General features: G+C 57.1%; 3 protein-coding genes across 7 annotated transcripts in view; 2 read left to right on the top strand and 1 right to left on the bottom strand.

Annotated features, from left to right (window-relative positions):
• Positions 1-5,236, bottom strand: part of LGI4 (leucine rich repeat LGI family member 4) — a 7,343-nt gene extending 2,107 nt beyond the window's left edge. Inside the window, exons 1-7 of the mRNA XM_044922259.1 lie at positions 5,067-5,236; positions 4,552-4,623; positions 4,255-4,326; positions 2,949-3,020; positions 2,732-2,803; positions 2,351-2,520; positions 98-269 (exon numbers count right to left, since the gene is read on the bottom strand). Of these exons, the coding sequence (XP_044778194.1) occupies positions 98-269; positions 2,351-2,520; positions 2,732-2,803; positions 2,949-3,020; positions 4,255-4,326; positions 4,552-4,623; positions 5,067-5,236 (800 nt within the window). The remainder of the gene's footprint in view (positions 1-97; positions 270-2,350; positions 2,521-2,731; positions 2,804-2,948; positions 3,021-4,254; positions 4,327-4,551; positions 4,624-5,066) is intronic.
• Positions 5,237-9,014: 3,778 nt separating this feature from the next.
• Positions 9,015-13,287, top strand: FXYD1 (FXYD domain containing ion transport regulator 1). 2 transcript variants are annotated; one of them, XM_021700905.1, is made up of 8 exons: positions 9,015-9,151; positions 10,351-10,415; positions 10,888-10,920; positions 11,485-11,559; positions 11,813-11,849; positions 12,750-12,799; positions 12,991-13,042; positions 13,151-13,287. In XM_021700905.1, exons 2-7 carry the CDS (start codon positions 10,355-10,357, stop codon positions 13,011-13,013), a joined length of 279 nt encoding a protein of 92 aa, XP_021556580.1. In that variant the 5' UTR covers positions 9,015-9,151; positions 10,351-10,354; the 3' UTR covers positions 13,014-13,042; positions 13,151-13,287. The 2 variants fall into 2 exon arrangements, with proteins under 2 accessions (XP_021556580.1, XP_044778164.1); XM_044922229.1 differs by lacking the exons at positions 9,015-9,151; positions 10,351-10,415 and having other exon boundaries at positions 10,554-10,920; positions 13,151-13,284.
• Positions 13,288-13,452: 165 nt separating this feature from the next.
• On the top strand, positions 13,453-22,607 carry FXYD7 (FXYD domain containing ion transport regulator 7). Of its 4 annotated transcripts, none has more exons than XM_044922296.1 (6): positions 13,453-13,608; positions 17,919-17,948; positions 20,069-20,143; positions 20,282-20,315; positions 20,487-20,527; positions 22,203-22,607. In XM_044922296.1, the coding sequence occupies exons 1-6, from the start codon at positions 13,578-13,580 to the stop codon at positions 22,223-22,225; spliced, it is 234 nt and encodes a 77-aa protein (XP_044778231.1). In that variant the 5' UTR covers positions 13,453-13,577; the 3' UTR covers positions 22,226-22,607. The 4 variants fall into 4 exon arrangements, with proteins under 4 accessions (XP_044778231.1, XP_021556575.1, XP_021556574.1 ...); XM_021700900.2 differs by having other exon boundaries at positions 13,487-13,608; positions 20,282-20,324; XM_021700899.1 differs by lacking the exon at positions 13,453-13,608 and adding an exon at positions 13,631-14,003 and having other exon boundaries at positions 22,203-22,231.
• Positions 22,608-23,032: the final 425 nt, after the last annotated feature.

Here is a 23,032-nt window from a genome sequence, read left to right as displayed (position 1 = left end):
GGGGAGCCAGAGGGCAGGTTAGGCCGCGGGGCAGGTCAGGCCCACCAGGCAGGCTCTTGGGCAGGCAGGGGGCTGGAAAGTCGGGGTGGGGGGCGGGGTCTCACCTGACAGCTCTTCCTCAGGCCGGAAGCGCTGCAGGCTGTAGTCCCAGGTGAGGATCAGGCAGCGGCCCGCGAAGGGCTGCGCCAGGACGACGTGGGGCTCCCCCTGGTAGGAGAAAGACTCCACGCCCAGCGCTGACTCCCCGACCGTCTGGAACCAGGACAGCTCTGGGGGGCGGCAGGAGAGAGTCAGGCAGGCACGGGGGACCCCGCGGGCCCTCATCACTGAGCCTCGGTTTGCACATCTCTGAAATGAGGACCATCCTGGTGTGCACCTCAGAGGGACACGGAGTGGAATCTTTTCATCGATAGATGAATTAAGTCACAACAACAGGGGAATGCTTTATTTTCTAAGCTGCATGACATCATCGAATCATTGCTTAGACGCAACGTATTTCTTAATACATGTAACTTCACAAGATCCCTGTGAGGGACATTTCATTCTATCCATTCTACAGACGAGGAAGCTATCCCAGCCTTCCCATTTTCCATGAATGAGGACTGGGGCACAGAGCTGCCTACCATGGGATCCCAGCGCTCCGCCAACACCTCCCTCCTGAAGTTAGGTACGGCCTTGTCCAGGCTAAGTTCCCCGTGGAGAAAGAGCAAAGTGCTGAGGGTAATGCTCGCCTCGCTTGTTTGACAACAGCTCATCCTGGACTTGGTCTCTTTCCCCTTCTCCCCATGGCCTGGCAGATGGACGTGCCACGACTCCGTTTCAACCATGAAAACCAGGACAACACCCAGGGGCTGCCCCACCTGCCTGGACTGCTCACCTCAGACCCTTCTGTCTTCTTTAAGTCATGGGATTCTGAGCCTCTTGGTTATGGCCACTTAGCTTTTATGGAAATGATGCACCAAGGTTGCCCAGCTTGGTGGTGGAGCCGGGTGTAGACTCCAGGTTATAATACTTCACTCTATGTGCCAGGCCCTGTTTCCAGGCACCAGGGTTGAAGCAATGAACTGAGCCACCAAGGATGCCCACCCAAAGCTGGATCTTTGAAAAATGGCCATCATAACATCACCCCCTGCTTGAAACCCTCCATGGCTTCCCACAGCCCTCAGGGTAAAATCCACTCTGCTCTCTGTGGCTTTCAAAGTCCTACACAGTGAGGCCCCTGCTGACTTGGACCTCACCTGTGTCCTTCCCTTCACTCACACCCCCAAGACACTGCCTGCCTTTGACTTGCAAGCAGGACAGACTCTCTGCTGCCTCAGGACCCTTGCACATGCTGTCCCCTCTCTCCAGAGGGCTCTTCCCTCTGTACTTCACTGAGCTACATCTGGATGTAAAGCCACCTCTTCAGAGAAGCTTTCTCCAACGCCCCGTGGAAGGTAGGACCACCCTGCCACCTTAATCTCCCTCACTGCTCCCTGTGTTTATCACAATGTGTAGCATACTTTTGTTTCTGCAACATTTTATTCAATGTCTATGTCCTCACCCGCCAGAGCTCTGAGGGCAGGGCCCATTGCTGTCTGGGTTGCCACAGTGTGCCCTCTGCCTCTCACAGGGCCGGACACAGAGTGACCCTCAGTGACTGTGGGACAGCTGAATAAAGAGTGACCCTTACGTTAAATTCTCTGGTTCTAGGAGTCCCACAACCCCAAAACACGACTTACACTTAGATGCTGGTAAGAACTGATTATTACATTAATAGCCTTACCCACTCCTTCAGGAAGCCCTCCCTGGCCCTCCCGCTGTGCCTGGCCCTCGCTCTGGCTCGGGGCACCCGCAGCTCGGTGGGCTTCCCCCACCCCAGTCCTGACCACTCCGGGCTCTCACCCTCCACCTTTCCCTGTGCCTTGGGCTCTGGGAGGGCAAGAGCCAGGGCCGTCCTCGTCACCGCTGTGCCTCTTGCACTGCCCAGGACCCATAAAGGTACCAAAACGTATTTATGGAAAAGCAACGTGATCATAGCAAGTATTTTTAAAAGGTCATTTTTATATTAATAACAACCACCAGAGTGCACACTTATGAGGGCCTCCCATCCAAGGCTCAGCACCACATGCGGGCGTGGATGCATCACTGAATTCTCGCTGCAATCCTACTGCACGGTTTATTACCTCCATTTTACAGATGAGGAAACTGAGGCTCAGGGAGCTGATGCTCATGCTCAGGGGCTCACAAGCTGGGAAACAGCAGAGCAGGGAGCGAGGTGAGCCCTTCAGCCCTGGGAGCCATTCCCCTGCTCTCCCACCTTCTTCTGGGACCCCTGCGGCCCCTCCCACCCTGCCGGGAAAGCCCCCACCTATGGCTCTGCACTTGAACGTCTTGGGGTCGAGGTGGCGGAGCTGCCTGTGGGCCAGAGCAGTGGGGCCGGCGCAGGCCCCAGTCCCCACGCTGGCATTCACGGCGGGCATCCACTGCAGGAGCCAGAGGACACGGCAGTCACACTGGAACGGGTTCCCGCGGAGGTCCCTGGGGCAAGAGGCCGGGGAGGGGCTGCGACCTGGCTTCCACCCCCCTGGAGGCCATGTTCCCCGCCCCCTCCCCAGGCAAGGGTTCGGGATGGGGCCCTACGGAGGAACCATTGCCGCCATACTTCTCTGTGTCAGCCAAAAGTGGCCTTCGCCTGCCCCCTCAAACAGCCCCCAGCTCCCCTGACCCACCCAGCCCCCTTGAGCCTCACACGTGAGTTAGGGTCTCCAGGCCTCGGAACAGGAATCTGGGGAGGGTCTCGAGATTATTATTGGCCAGGCTCCTGGTGGAAGGAGAGAAGGAGGAGCAGCCGTCACCAGCGACCCGGATCCCCTGTGTCCCTGGGTGATGGGGTTTGGGGGTGGGGGGCTGTCAGGGCAGGCTGGTGAGGCGGAAGGGAGGGGTGAGGCCTTGGGGGAGGCACGCACAGGTGTGTGAGGGAGCGGAGTCCTCTGAGAGCGTTCTTAGAGATGCAGCCAATCTCATTGTCCTCAATGAAGCTGTGGAGGGAAGGGGGGTGAGGGGGAGGCCCTTGGTTCCCTGCTGTGGCCCCCCGGGGCGCTTGGGGAGACTCACCCCATTTAAGCCATAGGCCACTGGAATGTGCTGAAGCCTCCCCAGAAACCTGTCCTCCCCAGCGTTCCGGACGCTCATCCCAGGAGGCAAGAACCTAACCCCGTGCTCCCTGCCAGCCTCACAGTGAACTCCGCCGGCCCACCGACCCCAGCACTAGCTTCGACATCACCACCCATACCTCCGCCATCATCCATCATGACGCACCCCCGAGCCTCGATCACCATCCCCCACCCCGGTGCCAACAGCATGGCTGAGACTATGGTCAACCCCACGCTGTGCCCCCACCGCCACCCACTCCCGTCACCCCAACGCATCGTCGCCAAGCCTCACCCAGCACTACTGGGAGGCATCACCAACAACACAGCCTCCATGACAACCCCAACAGGACTGCCACCATCGTCACCAATGCTGCCACCGTCACCAAAAGCACGCGGAGCAGCATCGGCAATACCAACATCGCCAGGGCGCCCGGCCACCGGCACGGCTGCTGCCACAACTCCCATTCACGCCCACACCAGTGCCAGCCGCCGTGCCCTCCCAGCAACGCCCGCAGCAACACCAACGCTGGAATCACCAACGCCCCACAACAGCGACGGCACCCAGCCCAGCCCCTCAGACCTCACCATCGGTATCGCCCCCAGCCCCGGTGCCATCGGGGCTGCCATTTTGACCCACGTCACCCCCGCGTCATCATCCTCAGTAATGCCACCGCTTCCCGGGCAGCCGCAGCGACAGGGTCCCCATCGACACCATGGTCACCAACGCCGACGCAACCGCCCCCATCACCCCCATCACCACCTCAGAGTTGTCTCCCGTTCATACGAGACATTTTCTTGTCTCTGGCCTCTTTGTCCTCTCCCTGGGCTCCCCTAAGTCAGGGAGGGCCAGAAACAGTCTTGGGTTATCCAGGCCCTTTGTGGATCTTAAGGCACAGAGAGGGGAGGTGAGCAGGCTGAGATCACGCAGCTGAGCAGGAGCCCTGGCCCCACCCAAGACACCAGGCCTCTTGCCCCTCCAGGACGGACCTTTGTCCAGACACTCACCCTACTCCCCAAGGCGCCAATAAGCCCCTACTCCCTCTACTGTCAGAGCCACAGGTGGGTCCCTGCTTCCTCTCCCGAGCCCCCATCCCCGCCGCCATCCCCTGGCCTCACTCACAGGTACCGCAGGTGGGACAGGCCCGCGAATGCATCGTCCTCAATCACAGAGAAGGAGTTGGATGTGAAGAGGCTGACAAGGGAGCAAGAAAGCCATTTTTCCAGAGTGGCTGCCCCCTCTCTGACATGTTAACGTTGCCCCCCCAACCCTCATGCACATGGTCTCATACACACAGGTACACGCGATGCTTTCGCAGACATGCGCAAACACACATGTGAGCAGAGACCCCCCACACACTGGTGGGAACACCCCCTCACTCCCTCGAGCTAGCTGTCGGCTCAGCTGGGCCCCACTCACAGCAGGTGCAGTGTGGGCACCCTCAGGAAGCTGCCGGCCTTCAGCTGGGTGACTCCAGTCCTGACGAGTGAGCTGGGGACGTGGGCAGTTGTGGGTGAGGAGACAATCACCCCAACGCTCCGGTCCCGCCCCAGAGCCGTCTCCTGTCTGGGGGACCCTGGCATGCCGCCCCAACCCCGGATGTCTTTCCTTTCCATCCTAGGGAAACAGCCATTTGGCAAGGATCCTGGCAACATGCAGCTTCCCCCTCGACCGCCCACGGCCGCCCTCCCCCCTCCCCACCGCCCCGGGGCCCCAAATGCTGCCCTGGGCTTTGGAGTCTCCCTTCGGCTCCTGTCCAAATCCCAGCAGCTCCAACATCTTTCGCTGAGGCATCCCAACATCCTTCGCTGCCCACCTCCCAAGATCCTGAAGGGTCCCTGCTTCCTCGGGGACCCCGGCACCCTGCCCCCAGCCCCCAGCCCCCCGGGGCCCCAGGACTCCCATCCTCACCCTCAGGAGGGCCTGACACTCACAGTGACAGCAGGGTCGGGGAGAAGCTCTCGGGCAGGTCCGAAGAGCCCTCACACAGGGCACTATCCTTGGAGCAGGAGCAGCTCAGAGGACACTTTCCCTTTGGTGGTCTCCAGGCCACCCCCACGCCGGCTCCAGCCAGCAGCAGTAGAAGCACGCCTGCCCCTCCCATGCCCCTCACCCCCGCCGGGGCTCCGGCTTCTCTCTGCCCACCCAGCTCAGCGGGCTGGGGCCGCTACATCTGCCGCACCAGGCGACCCTCCATCCCGCCAGCTGGCACACTCTGTCCCGGCTTGTCTCTCCTTTCTCCGTCTCTCTTTCAGCCTCTCTCTCTTCCTGTATCCCTCTGGTGTCTAATTTTCTGTCTATTTCTCTTTCCTTTTCTGTCTCTCTCTCTTTTTGTGTTTCTGACTCAGTGAGTTAGTCAGCTTCCCACTCTCTGTCTTTATTTCCGTCTGTCTCTCTGTCTCTGTTTCTCTCTGTCTCTGTTTCTGTCTCTCAATCTCTGTTGGTGTGTGTGTGCGCGCGCGCGTCCCGCTGTCTGGTGTCTTTATTTCTCACCACCCTTTCCAGTTCCCTGTTCTTCCCCTCCTCCCACGCCCCTTCTCCTTAGAGGTTTGGGAAAGGGACTCACTGGGCACTGGGTGCGCCCGGCAATGCAGCCTAAGAAGGAGGAGGGGGTCAGAGGCCGTAGGAAGAGCAGCCCTAAGGAAGGGACTGGATGGCCCCATGGGAGGGGAGGGGCCACAAAGGGCTGGAGCTGCCCTGACCCCTCTCGGCCAGCCCCCTCCCCAGATTCCCCACTCCACCCCACTCGGAGTGTGAGGAGGATGTCACCAGGGTGGGGACCGGATGGCTCGGCAGGCGGAGGGGGTGGGAGGAGAGACCACTGGGGGGCTGGAGCCATCCTGGCCACGCCCAGCCAGCCCCCTCCCCGGGCTCCCAAGAGGGTGTGATGTGCCGGGTCACCAAGGCTTAGAGGGGTCCAGCTGCTCCCTCTGGTGGCCACACTCAGCAGGGCAGCTGCCCAGCCCCAAACCCACAGCCTCCCTCGCCAGCCTGAAATTAACCCCTTGCGTACCCACCACCCACTGGGACAAGGAACCAACTCAGGGGAAAAATGATGGTGAGGATGCCACCCCCCCTTCCTCAGCGTTGGCTCTGCACTAGGCCCTGTCCTAAAACTTTGTCTATCGGCTCACACCGACCTCATCACAACCCTCTGAGGTTGATCTTATTATATGGCTATTTTACAGATGGAAACACTGAGGAGAGAGGTCAAGTTAATTTGAGATTTGGGTTACCAGCTGGGGCAGGGCCAGTGCTCAAGCCCAGGAAGCCGGCTCCAGGGCCTCTCTGCGTGATTTTTGTGTTCTTTCTTGGGAGATCCGAACTCATGGATACTGGTCGTTTTCATTTGGCCTAAGCTTTTAGCAATTTCGATAGATTCTGCCCATTAAATAAGAAAAATAAATAAATGACACTTGTTACCCAACCCGAAACAGCAGTAATAATAATCATTGAGCACTTCCTGTATGTCTGACTTAACATGAATTTATTCAGTTCTCACAACGGCCCCGTGAGGTGGGTCCCATACTATTGGTCCCCACTTTGCAGATGGGAAAATTGAGGCACGAGGAGGTTGAATGATTCACCTCATGGCCCTGGACAGATCTAAACCTAACCACTCTCCTCCGGCCCCTGAGGAAAACACACAGCTTCTCTGGCTACGGCCGCACATACCCAGAAGACTTAACAGCACCAGCTTCCTTCTGAGCTGACTACGAGTTTATCCCCATTTTACAGAAGGAGAAACTGAGCCTCAGAGTGGTTACGTCATGTGCCCAGCATCACCCAGGTAGAAAGTGGCTGAGTTGCTCCACTCTGGAACAGTGGGTCTTGTGAGGAGGAGAAGCCAAGGACGGGCTGGAGCTGGCCAGGTGCCCCCAGCCCTGCTTGCCTTCCCTGCTTCTCTGTCAGCCCTCCCCAGGGCTGCATAAACATCAGGGTTATCATTAACCAGAGACTGCCGGTGACCCTGGGGTGCAGGGCCATGAGGGGCAGAGGCGCAGCCGTACAAGGATGAGGGTGCATTTCAAAGCCCCCTGGGTCCTCTGAGGCGGGTCCCCTGTGTGTGTGTGTCCGGGCTCTCTATGCCTGTGCCTGAGTATGAGCATGCCCACGTGCTCCCCACTCTGTGTCCTCCAGAGTCTGAGCCCGTGTCTGGCCCTTTCAGGGTAGGGGCAGTATCTGTCCTTAACCACCAGGGACCTCAGGAGAATTAGCTCCACCTTCCTAAGCCTCGGTTTGCTCATCTCTAAAATGGAGTTAATAAGAAGCCTGTGTTGGGTTCAGAGACCTCTGAGCCTGGCCCAGTGTTAATACGTGTGATCTCGGTGATTTCTCCATTTTATGGGACAGAAAACGGAGGCACAGAGAGGTCACATGGGCTGCTCAAGGTCGCACAACCAGGAGAGGCAGAGCTCAGACCCGGAACCAGCTTTCTCTGTCACCAGAGCCCATGAGTCTGGCCCGCGTGTGAGGACAGCGTGTGTGTTATTCAACAGCACAGAGTCCCACAGGCCACATGAGATCAGGAAAGGGGAGGTTTGGGGTTAAACGTGTCAACACACATTTGGTGGTGTGTCACAAGTGTGTAGGCCTGTCTGCCTGTGACAGGGCCCTGTTGGCCCGTGCAGGCGGGTATGAACACAGTTTGTGTGTGTCTGTTTTTGTGGTTATGTGTAAGAGTGGCGGGTCGTGTGGCGGTGTCCTTGAGGGCATTTCTGCTTCTCTTTGTGCTCACGGAAGTGCGTGTAGACACCCGTGCGCGGCGTGTGGCCTTCCCATCCCTGAAACTGGAGGAGGGCTAGCTGTGCGCCTGCGCTGTGGGGTGTATTTATGTGTGCTGTGTGTATCAGTGTGTTTCTTTCTTTTTATTTATTTATTTGACAGAGAGAGAGACACACAGCGAGAGAGGGAACACAAGCAGGGGGAGTGGGAGAGGGAGAAGCAGGCTTCCCGGCTGAGCAGGGAGCCCGATGCGGGGCTCGAACCCAGGACCCAGGGATCATGACCTGAGCCGAAGGCAGACGCTTAACCGACTGAGCCACCCCGGCGTCCATCAGTGTGTTTCTGTACAGCCATTTGAATGTCTTCACAAGAGTGTGACCATCTGTAAGGGTGGACGTGTGTGGCAAGGTCTTTGTGTCTCTGTCCGGCGTCCATCGGAATGAGTGTGTGTGTGTTGCGTGCGTACACAAATGTATCTGTTGGTGTTTTTTGACTCGTGTAAGGAGTATTGGCTGTGCGGGTGTGTCTTTGGGTTTCCCCACGGTGTGTTATTCTCTGTATATCTGCCTCTGTGTTTGTCTGTGGGGACACATCTGTATTTTGTTTGGTTTTGTGCCTAGATAAGCAAGATCTTTAGGTTTCTGTGTGTGCGTGTGTGCGTGTGTGTGTGTGTGTGCACGCGCGTTGTGTGGTGTGCCCTCCTGGGGGCCCTCACAGTCAGCAGCAGACAACATACACACACGCTGAAATGACCCCACAATAGCCCTGTGGTGCCGCCCAGGTCCCCGCAGAACCTTGGGGTCAGGGGTCAGTGGGCTCCCAAGCACTCAGACGGGGTGACCTTAGGCCCCGACTGGGCCCCATCCGCAGGGATCTCACAGAAAACCACTGACACCCACCTTCCCACCGCGGGGCGGAAGCTCTCGGAGGTGGGCCCGAGGCCCGAGCGTGGGTACGTGCGTGCGGGCATGTGTGTGTGTCCGGGGTCCCGTCCTCCCTGCCAGCGCGGCCCTTCTCCAGCCATCCCGACGCATCTCCTGCGGCTCCTCCATCTGAGCTGAGAGAGTTAACCTAGCGGGCCAGGGCGGTCTGGGCTGGGGGCCGCCCCCTGGCCCCCCTCCAGCCCCGGCTCCAGTTACAGCTGCTGGTTGGGGAGGGTAGGGGTGGGGTGGGGCTGGGAGGGGAGACCGCTGAGGGCGGGCGCAGTCCAGCTCTGGGCCAGGGGGTCCAAAGTGCTCACCCCCGGCACAGCCGGACGTTTGGGGGCCTTTCAGCAGGGGACAGCCTGATTGGGGTGAGCGTCCCCTGCCCTCCCCTCCAGGCCTCACCCCTCGCCTGGCTGGGCCACCTATTTTGGGAGCAGGAGTGGCCAGCCCGTGGCTTCCCAGGCAGGCCAGACCCAAGAGGAAGGGAGCGTGGGTGGGACGGTGGGGTTCCCCAGGAGTGGGCGTGTGGGTACGTCTCCCTCCCCTCCTGCTGCGTGTGCACCCTGGCTGGGGTGGGTTTCGGACACTCACGTGTGTAGGTCGGGTTGCGTCACGATTTGGGGGCACTGGAGGCTCAGATGAAGAGTATCATTTCAGTGACTGTCTCCACCCCACAGCTTGCTCCAACCAGGCGTTTGGGGGGAATGGGTGTTGTCTCCATTCCAGCCCCACTGCCTGTGCTTGAGTGTGTGTGTCTGTGTGTGTGTGTGTCCCTGCCCCTGGCATCTGTCTTCTGTCTCTCGGCCCCTCTGCTCTGGGCCTCATGCCACTCGCCTGGCCGTGTCCGCCCATGAAAGATATCACCCAGAGGCAGGCAGAGGGGATGTTTTTCCCCCGTTCTCATCATTTCCAGAAGATGAGAAGGGGTGGCCTTTCCCACAGGAGCAGCCTGGAGCCGTGTGGCAGCCAGGCCTCACCCCAGCAGGGTTGTGCATGACCCCCGAGTGGGGGAAGGAAGGCTGTTGCCATGGTGGCCTGTGTGAGGCAAATTCCTCCAGGGTGAAGTGGGAGATATTTATACCCAGGGTCAGGCAGAGAGCGGGCCCGCGGCCGAGGGCAGGAGAACTGGGATATTACGCGGACACAGGGAGGCCCTGGTGTGTGGGCAGGTGGACCCTTGGGCAGGTCCTGCCTGCATCGTCCCTCATCCCTCACCGCGTGTGTCTGTCTCTCCACCTGGGTGGGGCGAGCCATCCTGCTCTTCCCATGGGGTAGGTGTGGGGCATCTGGGGCCTGCTGTGGGGAGGCCCGGGCCTGTGGGAGACCCCTGTAGACTGTGTGTCTCACCCCTGCCCTTGCTGTGTGTCGTACAACGCCCACTGTGACTTGTTTTGGTGACACTGTGTCCGCATGAAGCGGGGGGTACCCCTGTTTCTCCCAGTGGCCAAGTTGGATGATGGACACTTTTGGAATCAAACCCCTGGACTCTGATTTAACCCCCTGGGTTCAAGTCCCAATGGTGGGGGGGAATGAGGGAACACATTTCTTGACCCTTGGTGTCCCCCAGGACAATGGCGCCTCTCTACCACTTCTTGGTTCTCTGTATGGGTTTTCTCACCACAGCCAATGCAGGTGAGTCTGGGCTATGTAGCCCACCACCCACCTCAGTCCCAAGGGAGGCAAGGTGGGGAGCCCTTCAAGAGAGCCAAGTTAGAGACTCCAACCTAAACTGAGTCAGTTGGGGTACCAGGAAATTGGGGGTTTCACATGGGGTCCAGTCACAAACTAGTATTTGGGGTAGGGGAGTGGATGCAAGGTCAGGCAAAGGTGGACAGTGGGATGGAGGCCCATTTCCCTCGAATGACAGAATCACTGACAACATGGGATAAGACAGAAAGCGGGGGCAGTTAGGTGCCCCCTGCCCCACCCAGGACAGTGCAGATGAGGCAGCTAAGACCCAGAGAGGGTGGGCAGCCTGCTCAAGGTCCAACAGTCCCCAGACTCTCAGCCCAGGAGACTAAAGCCCCCAGAAGGTCTCTCTTTATGCCCTTCTCCGTCCAGAGTCCCAGGAAGCATCCAACCCTTGACTTCTTTCTCTTTCCAGAACCTCCACAGGAACATGACCCATTCACCTATGGTGAGGGAGGGAGGGGTGTCTATCCGTGGGAGTTGGGAGCGATGGTCTGGGTTTGCCCATCTTGTCCTCATTACTCCTCTTTCTCCATCTCTGTCTCTCTGACTCTGATTGTAGCTCTATCACTCTCCTTCTCTCTCTCGTCTCTCAGAGATCTCTGACTCCTTGTTTTGATCTCCCCTTGTCTGTCTCTCTGTGTCTCTGTGTCTCTATGTGATCCCTCTCTGTCTCTCGAAGTCTCTTTCTCCTTTAACCTCTCAGTATCTTATGGCTCATCCTCTGCCGTGCCTCCCTTTCTCCCCTCTCTGTTCCACTCATCCTCTCCACCATCCTCCCCTACTTCCTTGTTTCCTCCCTCCTCCCTGCCCTGCCCACCTCCTCCCTTTCCTTCCCATCCTCTCCTCCCCCATCCCTCTCTTCCTGCCTCCCTATCTTCTTCCTCCTCTCATTGATCTCCTCTATCCCTTCCCCCTCCCTGATCCCCCTTGCCCCCTCCTCCCCATTCTGCTCCTCTCCTCTCCTTCCTCCTCTCCTCCCTGCCCTCACTCTCCTTCCTGCCGCCCACAGACTACAAATCCCTGCGGATCGGAGGCCTCATCATCGCCGGGATCCTCTTCATCCTGGGTATCCTCATCATCCTGAGTGAGTACCCACACCCCACTACCTCCAGCCCCCGCAAGTGTGGGTTTTCGGCCCCGCCCCGCTCCCGTCCCCGCCCCGTCCCCGCCCTCTGCCCGCCCTGTTGACGCCCCTCCCCTACCCCGCCCCCGCCCCGCCCCTGTCCCCACGGCCCCGCCCCTCGCGAGCCTGAGCCAGCGCATGAGCGCCGCTCGGTGCCTGCCTAGAGCTGAATCTCAGCCCCGTCCTCCTCCCACACCCCCCCCCCCCCCCACAGGCAGAAGGTGCCGGTGCAAATTCAACCAGCAGCAGAGGTAAGAGGCCCCTCCGGGCTCTCACTCACCTACTTTCGCTCTAGAGGGGCGCTGGGGGTGAGGCGGGGAGTCCACCGGACCCGCAGCCAGAGACCCTTCGGCAACTATGTATTAAGCACCTACTATGTGCCAAGCCCCAAGCCAGGCCCTGGGGACCAAGTGGTGAATAGATAAACCGCCCTCCCTGCCTGGCTGAGCTCCCAGCCCAGTGGGGGCGGCGGCCGTGGGTTCCAACAGCCCCACAAATATAAAATCACAAAGCGTGATAAGTGCTGTGAGAGAAAGAGCCACGGCGAAATGAGATCACCGCACTTGGCGGCCCAGTTTAGCTCAGCGTCCTGTTCCTAGCTCTTTGATTCATCTTTAAATAAAAATTTAAAGCAATGTATGAATACCTTCTCCATGTTAAAACAACTGTAGATGTGATTTTAAATAATAGCTAATATTTAGTCCCAGGTGCCAGATACTGTTTATTGTGTATTATCTTATTTACTCCTCACACCCCTTGCATGAGGTAGGTGCTGTTGTTAACCTCATTTTACTGACGAGGAAACCGAGGCGCAGGGAGGTGAAGTCACTTGCCCGAGATCACTCAACTAGGAGATGAGCGTTCTGGGTTTCTAGCTTACGCTGACTCCAGGCCATCCGCCCTCAAGTCCTTCGGCCACCCCTCCCCCACCAACTTCCAGGCTCTTCCCCAGCACTCCGGGAGGCACCTGGAGCACCTCCTCCCACACGCTTAAACCGCTCCTGGGTGCGTCCGATTTTCTGGCGGACCCCGAGCCTGCTCCTCGCCCATCTCTGGCCCTCAGTACAGGGGTCTGTGAAATTAGGGCTGCACTGGGGGATTCATGGGGGCGGCTGCCTCTCTCCTTTTTCATCTCCAATTCCTTCTGCCAGGACTGGGGAACCTGATGAAGAGGAGGGAACTTTCCGCAGCTCCATCCGCCGTGAGTCTGGGGAGACTTCTGGTGTTTGGGGGTGAGGGCGCGTTCCAAGAGCCCCTTTCCTGGCCGGGACAGGCGCGTGGAGGGAGGGGCTTGATCTGAAACCAGAGGTCCGGGAGTTGCCCTGCTGCTCCCCGCTCCGCAGGAGCTGGGGTGCCCCTCCTGACACCCGAACTCTCCGTGTTCCCCAGCAGGTCTGTCCACCCGCAGGCGGTAGAGACACCTGGCGCGATGGAACCCAGCCAGGTCCTGCAGCTCGGGCTAGGCTGGGGGATGGGGGGAGGAGAAGGGAGCGAAGGGTGGGATGGGATGGCTGGGGGGCTCTCTTGCCTCTCACCTTTTTCACCCCCACAGGATTCCCCTGGCTCCTGATGCCTCCCACCCACCACCTGCGCGCCCACCGCCACCTGGACTGCCCTCTCTCCCAGCCCTGCCCCCACAGACTCCTCTCTGCCGCCCAGACTTCAATAAAACATGCTTTTCTCTCTAGACAGCGCTTTGTGGATCTGTCAGTCCCTCTGCGCGAAAGCCCGGGCGCCCCCTTGGCCCCGGCAGGGGGCGCCCCCACCCTTGGGGAAGGGGCGGGGACGTCGGCAGTGGGCGGGGGCGGGGGCGGGGGTGGCCGGGACGGGGGCGGGCTCTCCGGGCCCCCATTGGCTACGGCCCCCCCCCCCACCAGGGCTCCCCCCATCTCCCCCCGACATCAGTCCGTCCCGCTTCCAGCTGCTGCAGCCGAGCCTTCACCGCCTCGGCATCCAGTCGCCCCCTGCTCCGGCCCGGCATGGCGACCCCGACCCAGGCCCCCACAAAGGGTGAGCGTCGCCTGGGGAGAGGGCGCGCGGGTGGGGAGGGAGGCTCCGGGATCTTAGAGCTTAGGGGAGAGGATCTAGGGAGATTCCAGTATTGAAAAGGGAGGGGAATGGGGAAGGGGATGTCTGTTCCTTCCATGGGCGGAGGCCCCTGCAGTGCACCCCTTGGCGCCCCTCCAGGCCTCTTGGACACCCCCTCCCGGTGGTGTCGTTCCTGTGCGGGACCCGCGGTTGGAGAGCGGCAGTCCCGGGAGAAAGGATGCGCGGACCGGTAGCTATGGCAACCGGGCGGCTGGTCCTGCACAGCGGCGGTAGCGGACGCGAAGAGACGGGCTTCGAGGGTGGGAACGGGTGGGTCTGCGACCACAGGGGCTCTCGCAAATTTCAGGGTTTCCGAGGTGGGCAAAGGGAAGGGGGGCATATCCCTCGCTTTTCCAGCGCTGGCTCCTATGGTGGGTGTCTCCTGAAATCCCTGACAGGCAGGTTCCGCGGGAAGGAGGGAGCAGGACGGAAAGACAGTGGGGAGAGAGCTGGAGGAAGTGAGAGAGAGATGGAAGGAGACAGAAGAGAGAGGGAAATGGAAAGGAATGTGAAAAATTGACTGAGAGCCTGAAAGAGAGAGAGCAAGAGAGGCAGGAGACCCAGAGCCAGAGACACAGAGGGAGACCCGCGGAGAAGACAGATATGAGGCTGCAAGAGATTGAGAGTGAAGGGGAAGGCGGAGAGCAACAGAAAGAGATGCAGAGAAAGAGAGAAAATCAGAGACAAAGAGACAGAGAGGCATAGAGAAATTCACAGAGGAGGAGGAGTGAGGAGGAGAGAGAGAGAGAGATGGACCCACAGCTCCGGAGAGAGATAGCGGGTGGGGCCGAGCCACTGCAGTGAGCCCCCCTTGGGCAGGACCCTCCTTCCCAGCCCACATGCAGGGGTGTTATTTGGTCCAGGAGGTGCACTCGGGTGTGCACACAGATGTCCCTTCTTCACCCCCATCCAGCCACATGGCGATTTACATTTCACACCCCTCAACCCAGTTATGAGCCCACTTAAACACTCACTGCCCCCTAAGAGCCCCCTTTCTTGAGCCTGCCTCTGCAGAGGAACGGGGGAAGAATGCTCTGATGGGGGTGGGGGTGGGGTTTCCAGCACTGAGAGCAGGGCCAGAGGGGATAGGCCAGTGGTGCTGAGGAGCCCCTGGTGGTGAAGGGAACCCCAGTTCCATCCGATCTCCCCCTGCCCCCTTTCCCGGCAAGCAGGGGCTGCTGCACTGAGCCATATCTGCAGAATTTGAAGCAGGGCGGGGGGGGGGGGGCTGCAGAGGCTGGAAGCCACCCTAGGGAGAGGGGGCAGGGCTGAGCCAGCGGGCCTGGCAGGAGCCCAGGGCTTCTTTTCGCAGAGATGGTGGTTAACAGGATCGATGGCAGCAGATGGGCAGAGGTGGGAGGACAGACGCCTCAGCCCCCCCCCCCACCTTTTCCCCAGTCACAGCAGAAGAGGGGACGGCAGGTCTTGGGAAACCCCGGGGGGTGGGGAGGAAGAGCATGTTGTGTGTTGCACCACTTAAACTGATTAATGGATTATTGGGGGGGGGGGGGCACGGGGGAGGGAGATGAGGGCTCTCCCACCCTGTCAGACAGCAGGAGGGAGCGATGGGGGCAAACAGAAAGGGGATGCAGGAGCACAACCAGGCCCGGGTCCCTATCCTTGAGAAGGACCCTCGGCTTGGCCAGAAGCCAGCCCTGCAGGGGCAACAATGGGAGGTACAAAGGGAACCGAGGGAGCCAAGATAGGCCCTGGAATTAGACACCTAACCCCCAGGACCCCACCCAGCCTAGGGTACCCAAACCCATTACCTCTCTTCACCTCTTAAGATGCCCCAGTTGCCATAGCAACCACCTCCTTCCTGATGTCTCCCTGGCAACTGGCCAGGAGTGGTGCACACTTCTTCCCTTGCCTCCTGGCTCCACCCTTAGCCCAGCCTCGCCCTGAGGAACCAGATTCCTGGGGCAGCAGGGACCAGAAGAGGGACTTCTGCATAATGCCCAGGGCACCCAGGGTGGAACCAAAGAGGATTCTGGAGCAGGTGCTCACCCAGTGGGCTCCTGATGGTTTGGGAAGGCAGGGTGTATGGAAACACAGGAGACAAAGTAGGATAATCCAACCACTTCACCTCTGATGCAGCTTCCTGCCGCCTAGCAGGGGCTCTCCTTCCTTCCTTCCTTCCTTCATTCACTCACTCACTCACTCGCTCACTCATTTATTCATTTCTTTCTTTCATTCATTCTAGAAAACTTCTTCGAAAGACTTTTATAAATGTCAGGATTAATGGCAGAGGAGTCAAAGAAATTTTCTCCCCATCTGGTGGAGGAGCTAAGACAGCACGTATGACTCTAAAATAACGTTTCCCCATCTTGACGTTTTCGAGTACGATTTTTGCCCTATCCAGATGTTCCCCACACTAATATTTAGCATTTTGCCTTTAAAGGATTAGCTTTTTGAAAAACTTAATTAGCTTCATTTTACATCACCATCACAAAAGGAAAATTTCTCTCTCCTTCTCTCTCTCTTTTTTTTGCCTTCAAGGCAAGTATGAACATGATCTTAAACAAGTGACTCCACGTTTCTGGGCCTCAGTGTCCTTCTCTGTGAAATGAGGATGCAGACAGCCCCTGAATCAGGGAGTGGCTGTGTAGATGGAGGTGTGTTAACGCCTGTGAAGTGCTTAGAACAGAGCCTGGCATGGAGTCAGTGCTATGAAATGCTGGAGAAAACTAAATAATTTCACAAAATTCTACAGAGCTATCACTGCTGAAGGCTGTGAGCCCAAGGACGGTGTTCTCGCGGGAAAAGAGGGAGCTTAGCAAGGTGGAAGGTGTTAAAGACACCTCCGCACCTACCTACGACTTCCTCCGTGAAGACTGGACAGGAAACTGAGGAGGACGAACTTACACGTTGCGAGAAACGGTGCTATTCCGGGTCTTGCCTGGGTGCCACCTGTATCAGTTTAGGCTAGAGTGTGCTGTGGTAACAAATAGTATCAAAAATCTCAGCAGCTCCTGACAACCAAGGTTGAAGTCTCACTTACACGACACCTCCATCGCAGGTCAGCCGGGGGTCTCTGCTCGCCAAAGAAAACTTCGTGTCACCAGGTCAACAGGCGGAAGGGAGCTCTTGTAAGAACCCTTAAACGCGCCAGCCTGCAAGTCACGTGAGGCTTCCACGCACAGTTCATTGGCCAGAATTAGTCACGTGGTCTCCCCTCAACCTCAAGGCAGCTGCCATCCTTCCCTGAGCCTCCAGAACATTCATGACAGTGCATTAGTCCTCACAGACAGAGGCATTGCCCTCGCAGTCCTGGTGTCCCTCAGCTAGTGGTGCACGCTTTGCAGAATTCGGCTCTAGACAAGACAGAATGTACTGAGAACTGTCAGGAATCAGGGAGCCATCAGGATGGGTTTCTTGAATGGGAAGCATGGTCTGAGCTCTCCTGAAGGGGAATTATGGTTTGGGACAGGGAGGTGGGGGATGGGGAAAAGTAAATACACACACACACACACACACACACAAATTTTATCCACACATTAACATTTCTGAAATTGGGGTGAGTCTTCTAATGAATGGGTATGTTTCGTACGGTAGAGTTCCATACATATTCAAGCATATACACACACACTGAGAAAGCTATTATGAAGTCAATTTTGAATCTTAAAATTGATGATGTCTTACAAATAAGTCATAAAGTACATATTACATGTAATATAATATAAGGTATATTATAGGACAGCTCCTCTGCATTGGATTCGGCGGCAAGAGCGAGTGGATGAGAATAGTAGCCACAGTGCCTGACTTTTTGGGAGCTATCAGATGACTGAGAAGTTTTAGGGAGTATTCGGGGGAAGCTGATACACTCAGCAGCTTACCAGTGGGATTGGAGTCTGTTAACCCCAGCATCAGATGCAAATGGGAAGGTGTATGTGTTTTTCAGGAAATGAGTCCATAGCTTGCCTCAAACTTTCACAGGGGACTAGTTCCAGGACTGCCGTGTACAGTTTGGTAGGTTGTGCACTGAACAAGGGAAGGTACTGACTAATGAATGGTGTGAGTGGGGGCTGGAATCCAGCCTATGCTCCACTCTTCAAGCCTTGTGTCCTGCCATGCATGAGGCTATATCATTCAGATCAAGGGGCATCTTTATCTGATTTCTACCCAGAAAGCATTGGGCCAGTGGCCCCATCTGGAGTCTCAAAAATGTTAAGAAACCCAGTGTTGAAATATTTTTTTTCCCTCTCTCTCTTTTCCTGCCTTCCTTGCCACAGTTCCTCAGGAACCTGACCCATTTTACTATGGTGAGTGGCAGATTCTGATGAGGGTACCCTGGGGCTGGATAAAGGGGTGGTTGCAGGTCCCCACAGGTTATTGCTGAAATGGCTTCAGCCCTGGCAACATGATACTTGCTGGGCCACTGGCCGTGTGACCGTGCGGATTCAGTTTACATCGGATGGACTCATAGAGGGCAGAATCGGATTGCGGGGGGGGGTGGTTATCCTCTTTGGACCTCCTTCAGGCTTCACCAGGACTCTGGCCTAGCATTGTGGTCATCAGAAAAGCATATACCACTCTGAGGCCATGCTGCCTGGATCTGAATCCTGGCTTATCCCCTCACTAGCTGTGTGGCCTTGAGCAAGCAACTTTTCCTCTTCTGTAAATAAAGGATAGTATTAGTTTCTACCTATGAGGCTTATGGGAAAGATTTACTTGGGTCATGCCATTAAATCATCCCCACAGCACTGAAGCTTAAAGAAATTAGCCCCAGGTCTAGCAGACCTGGCCTGGGTTCCCTCTCTACACACTCCTCTGCCCTCTCCCTTTGCTCACTCATACTGTTCCTCCAATATACCAAATTCTTTCCCACCCCAGGGCCTTTGCACATGCTGTTCCCTCTGCTAGGAATACTACTTGTCTAGCTCTCCACACAGCTGACTAAGGCTCCTTTTCCTTCTTCAGGGCTCAGAGCAAATACTGACTGCTCTGTTAGGAGAGGCCCTTCCTGATTCTCTGCCAACAGGAGCCACAGATACAACTAGTCATAGTCACATGGCCAGAGGTTTCATTTTATTTTGTTCCGTGCTTTATCACAATATGAAAGTCCATTCCCTGAGGCAGAGGCCTGGACACTGCTGGTACCGAGTGGGTGCTCTATAAATTCATATTTCAATAAATACAATCGGCCCTTGAACAACTTGGGAACTAGGGTTGTGCCGACCCCCCCCATGCAGTTGAAAATCCACATATAACTTTTGACTCCCCCAAAACTTAACTACTAATAGCCTACTATTGACTAGAAGCTTTACCAATGACATACACAGTCGATTAACATGTATTTTGTATATTATGTGTATTATGTACTGTATTCTGGCAATGAAGGAAACTAGAGAAAAAAATGTTATTAAGAAAATCATAAGGAAGAGGGGCGCCTGGCTGGCTCAGTCAGTAGAGCATGCGACTCTTGATCTTGGGGTCGTGAGTTCAAGCCCCAAGCTGGGTGTAGAGCTTGCTAAAAAAAAAAATCATAAGGAAGAGAAAAGACATTTAGAGTGCTGTACTATATTTATTGAAAAAAAATCTGCATCTAAGGGGACCTGCGTGTTGTTCAAGGGTATTTACCGTGGCATATTAGACAAGAATGCTTCTTATGAAGGAAAATACAGGCAGGAATGAGATTGTAAAGGGTTGAGGAGAGGATGGGAAATTCTAAATAGACAAGGTTTCAGAGAAGGTTTCACTGACATCTGAATAAAGCCCAGAAATTGGTAAGGAAGGAATATTGGGGGGGGGGGGCAGCTTTCAGGCAGAGGGCACAGCAAATGCAAAGGCCCTGAGGTAGGACCATACCTGATCTGCTCCAGGAATGGCAGAGAGACCAGTATGCCTGGAGTAGGGGACTGAGGCAGAAAGTGGAGTGGGGTGAGGTCTGAGAAGGAACAGGGACCAGGTGATGCAGGGCTGGGTGGGCTGTGGTGAGGTCTTCAGCTTTTCCTTGGAATGCAATGGAAGCCAGGGTGAGGTGGGGTCCTCCAAGCTTGGGGACTCTGATCTGACTTAGGTTTTAGCAGGATCCCTGTGACTGGGGTGCGGGAACACCACAGAGCAGGTTGCTTGCTGCGATAGTTCAGACAGGTGACAATGGTAGACAGGACCAGGGGGAGGCAGTAAAATGAGGTGAGATGTATGTATCTATGATGTAGAGGATGGTTTTATGTATACACAGAGCATCTAGAGATGGGTGGAGGGTAAAGGGGTCAAGGGAGCTCCCAAGCTCCTGCCGTCCATCCTCATGCTAGCCAACTGGCGGAGCCCCCAGCATGGCCCGCAGCATCCTTGGACTCCGGGCCCCTGGCTGGGCAACCTCGAAGCCAGGGAGGGCTGAGGTGTTACCCACGTTGATGTCCCCCATTATCTCCCCCAGACTACGACACTGTGCAGACGGTGGGCATGACTCTGGCCACTATATTGTTCCTGCTGGGCATCCTCATCATCATCAGTAAGTGTGACCCTTTTCTAGGCTCCAAAGCACCTCAAAGAGGGCTGCCTCGGGGTCCCTGGGCACCTACAGTTTCCCGGCTGGCTTCTGTCCAGACCCTTATGTCCTGTCTCGTTGTGTCTATCTCTCTCCTAACAGGCAAGAAGGTGAAGTGCAGGAAGGCGGACTCCAGGTCTGAGAGGTCTGGCAGCAGTGGGGAGAGAGAGGAGAGGGGCGGGAGCAGCCTGGGGTGCAGGGGTATTTCCCCAACAGAAGGGCCCCAGGATCCCCTCACAACTTTCTCATGAAGCCTGGGACTAATTGGATTTCTTGATGCTTTTCTCTCTGGTCTTTGCTTCCACAGCCCAACATGCAAATCCTGTAAGTCGGAGCTTCCCTCCTCAGGTGAGGGTGAGGAAGGGTGTGGTTCTGGGAGGAGGAGAGCTGGGGGTAAGAAGGGGAAGGGGGGCGGAGAACGATGCCACCAATGAATGGACCAGGGGAACTGCAGTGGGAGCTGAGGCCCCGCAGATGGAAGAGGTTAGTTAACCCACGGAGAGTCAGTGGGATGTGGGAAATGTCCTAAAAAGTCCGAGGAAGCTTCCCAGAAACAAGTGGAGAAGCTCCGAGAAAGCAAGGATGAACTAATTCCCCAGGGGAGAAAGCCACAAGTCTGTGAAGAGAGGGGGGGCACAGTCCAAATGGGGGCAGAGCTGAGCACTACAGGAGGCAGGAAGATGGGATATTTTCTAGACCTTATTGCTCAGGTGGGAAGACCGAGGATGAAATGATCAAGAAAAATGAAAGAGACTGGCACCCGGCTGGCTCAGGCAGGGGAGCTTGTGACCCTTGATCTCAGGGTTGTGAGTTCGAGCCCCACGTTGGGGGTAGCGATTACTTAAAAAAAAGAAAAAAGAAAGAAAAAGGAAGGAAGGGAGGGAGGGAGGGGGGAAGGGTTTTTGAATAATTGTATCAAAATAACAAAAGGAAAGACTTATAGAATACAGATTTAAAAAACTGATTTTGGAGAAGAGAACACAGGGATGTAAGGAGCGTGAGGATGGAAAGTACAGGAAAAGGATAAAGAGTGAAGAGGATGGAGGGTGTGTGTTGGGGGGTAGAGGGTGGAAGGGTGAAGGGTGCGGAGGGAGGGAGGGGGGGGGGGGAGGGGGGGGGGGGGGGCGGGGGTGGGGAGAAAGGGGTGAAGGAAGGGGTGAAGGGGTGAAGGAGGGGTGAAGGAAGATGGACAGAGATTAGGATGGAGGAGGGAATAAACTGTAGATGAAAGATTGTGACTCCTTGGGGGTGTTAATTCAAATTATGTAAAAATATCTTGACCTGTTTTTAGTGGGACTGCATTCTTTCCAGGGACTTACACAAATCAGAAATGGGGATCTCTCTGGCTCTCATAAAAGGTCTCAGAACTAAAAAGTGGGCCTTGGGGTACTCAGTGCTTGGGGGGATTTGGTGTGGAATTTGATGTGTTTTGTTTCATGTTCTTTTCATGAGATTTAAAAACCCTAATGGGGGTTTGTGGATGACTTTGTGGATGACTGGGGCGGGGGGGGGGGGGGCGGCTAGCACAAGGTCTCAGAATATGCCCAGGACTGTGACTCACTCCAGTTGAGTGATGGTCCCAAGTGGGAGGGAAACAGGGGAATTCCGGCTGTGTCCAAATGTTGGGGAGACAGGGTGTGGGCCTGGGATGGGGGTGTAGGAGGAGGCTGGGACACAGGAGGGGGATGGAGACTCCAGGGGGACATCCCAGAAAGGCCCAAGCTGGGCCAGGGGTCTCCAGCTTCATCACAAGTGTGTTCCCCTCCATGACAGTGTCCTGTGGGGCAGGACAAGAGCCACCCAGGTGTCCCTAAACGCATCAGGGTGTGGGGAGGCAAGACATTCCCCAGTGTTAGCTCAAAGACGACAGTCCCTGGGGGTCTGGCTTCCATGGGAGGATGGGGGCGGGGGCGCACTGGCTGTGGGAGGGGCTACCCGCACAGGGTGCAGCAGGTGGCCCACCACAGCTCTCTGACGCTCTCTCTGTCTCTCTCTCTCCCTCCACCCGCCCCCTGGTCCCCAGCGCCTGGAGGTGGCGGCGTGTAAAACCAGCCCTGGGCACCTCCACTGCTGTCCCTGCCTGAGTGCGGAAGCCTGAGGACCGGGTGGAGGCGGTGGGGACCCCGCCTTGCGCCGGGGAGCGCTCCCCCGAATGAGCCGTCCCACCCACCCGAGGCTAGTGCTGCTGCACCCCGCTGCCCCTCCCCAGGCCTTGGCAACGACGACCCCCCGAAAGAGCCCGTCTGCATCCCGGATCCAGGGACTCAGGCCTCCAGCTCCTGGGGTCCGGGAGTCCAGCCCCAGCCCCCCAGAGTCCCCACGTACTGCTTCCCGGCACCTCCCCGTCTCCCCTCCGAAGATCGGTTTCCCTGCACCCTTGGAGTCTATGTCTTGAGCTTAATAAATGTGCATTTGGTTTTTTCCCCTGTTCTGTCTGTGAGTTCTCATCTGTGGGGACAAAACGGGGGAGAGGGCAAAACCGAACCTTGGGGGAGCTCTCTCCCATCCCCAGACTTGCCCCCTCCTTCTTCCTCCCCTCCCCCAGCGCCCCAGTGGTCACCCCCCGTCTCAGAGACCCGGGAGTTTCCACTCCCCTGCTCAACGCCCCCTCCCCAGTTGCCCCTTTCCGTCTCTTCCCCGCTGCTCCCCCCCTCCCGCGACCCCAGCGTCGACACCCCGCCCCCGCTCCCCTGCCTCCCCAAAGGAGCCCCACCCACCAAGACCTGCGGGCGCTCTCCCCCCGCCTCGCTCCCCCAGCCGGTGGGTGGAGGCCACTAACCGGCCTCTCACCCCTGCCCCCCATCGCCCTCAGCGTCTCCCCCTCCTGCTCCCACCGCGGGCTCTGAAGCCAGG

This window comes from Neomonachus schauinslandi, chromosome 16, assembly GCF_002201575.2.
Source record: "Neomonachus schauinslandi chromosome 16, ASM220157v2, whole genome shotgun sequence".
NCBI lineage: Eukaryota > Metazoa > Chordata > Mammalia > Carnivora > Phocidae > Neomonachus > Neomonachus schauinslandi.
This window is presented reverse-complemented; position numbering and strand designations above follow the sequence as displayed.

Excerpts from the sequence above, each read along its gene's own strand:
- FXYD1 (XM_044922229.1), top strand. The coding sequence starts at position 10,725 with ATGAGGCAGCTAAGACCCAGAGAGGGTGGGCAGCCTGCTCAAGGTCCA. Across the intron at positions 10,921-11,484 it reads ACATGACCCATTCACCTATG|ACTACAAATCCCTGCGGATC; the intron begins GTGAGGGAGGGA and ends TGCCGCCCACAG. Across the intron at positions 12,800-12,990 it reads TTTCCGCAGCTCCATCCGCC|GTCTGTCCACCCGCAGGCGG; the intron begins GTGAGTCTGGGG and ends GTTCCCCAGCAG.
- FXYD7 (XM_021700898.1), top strand. The coding sequence starts at position 13,865 with ATGCGCGGACCGGTAGCTATGGCAACCGGGCGGCTGGTCCTGCACAGC. Across the intron at positions 14,004-17,918 it reads CAAATTTCAGGGTTTCCGAG|TTCCTCAGGAACCTGACCCA; the intron begins GTGGGCAAAGGG and ends TCCTTGCCACAG. Across the intron at positions 20,325-20,486 it reads GCGGACTCCAGGTCTGAGAG|CCCAACATGCAAATCCTGTA; the intron begins GTCTGGCAGCAG and ends TTGCTTCCACAG.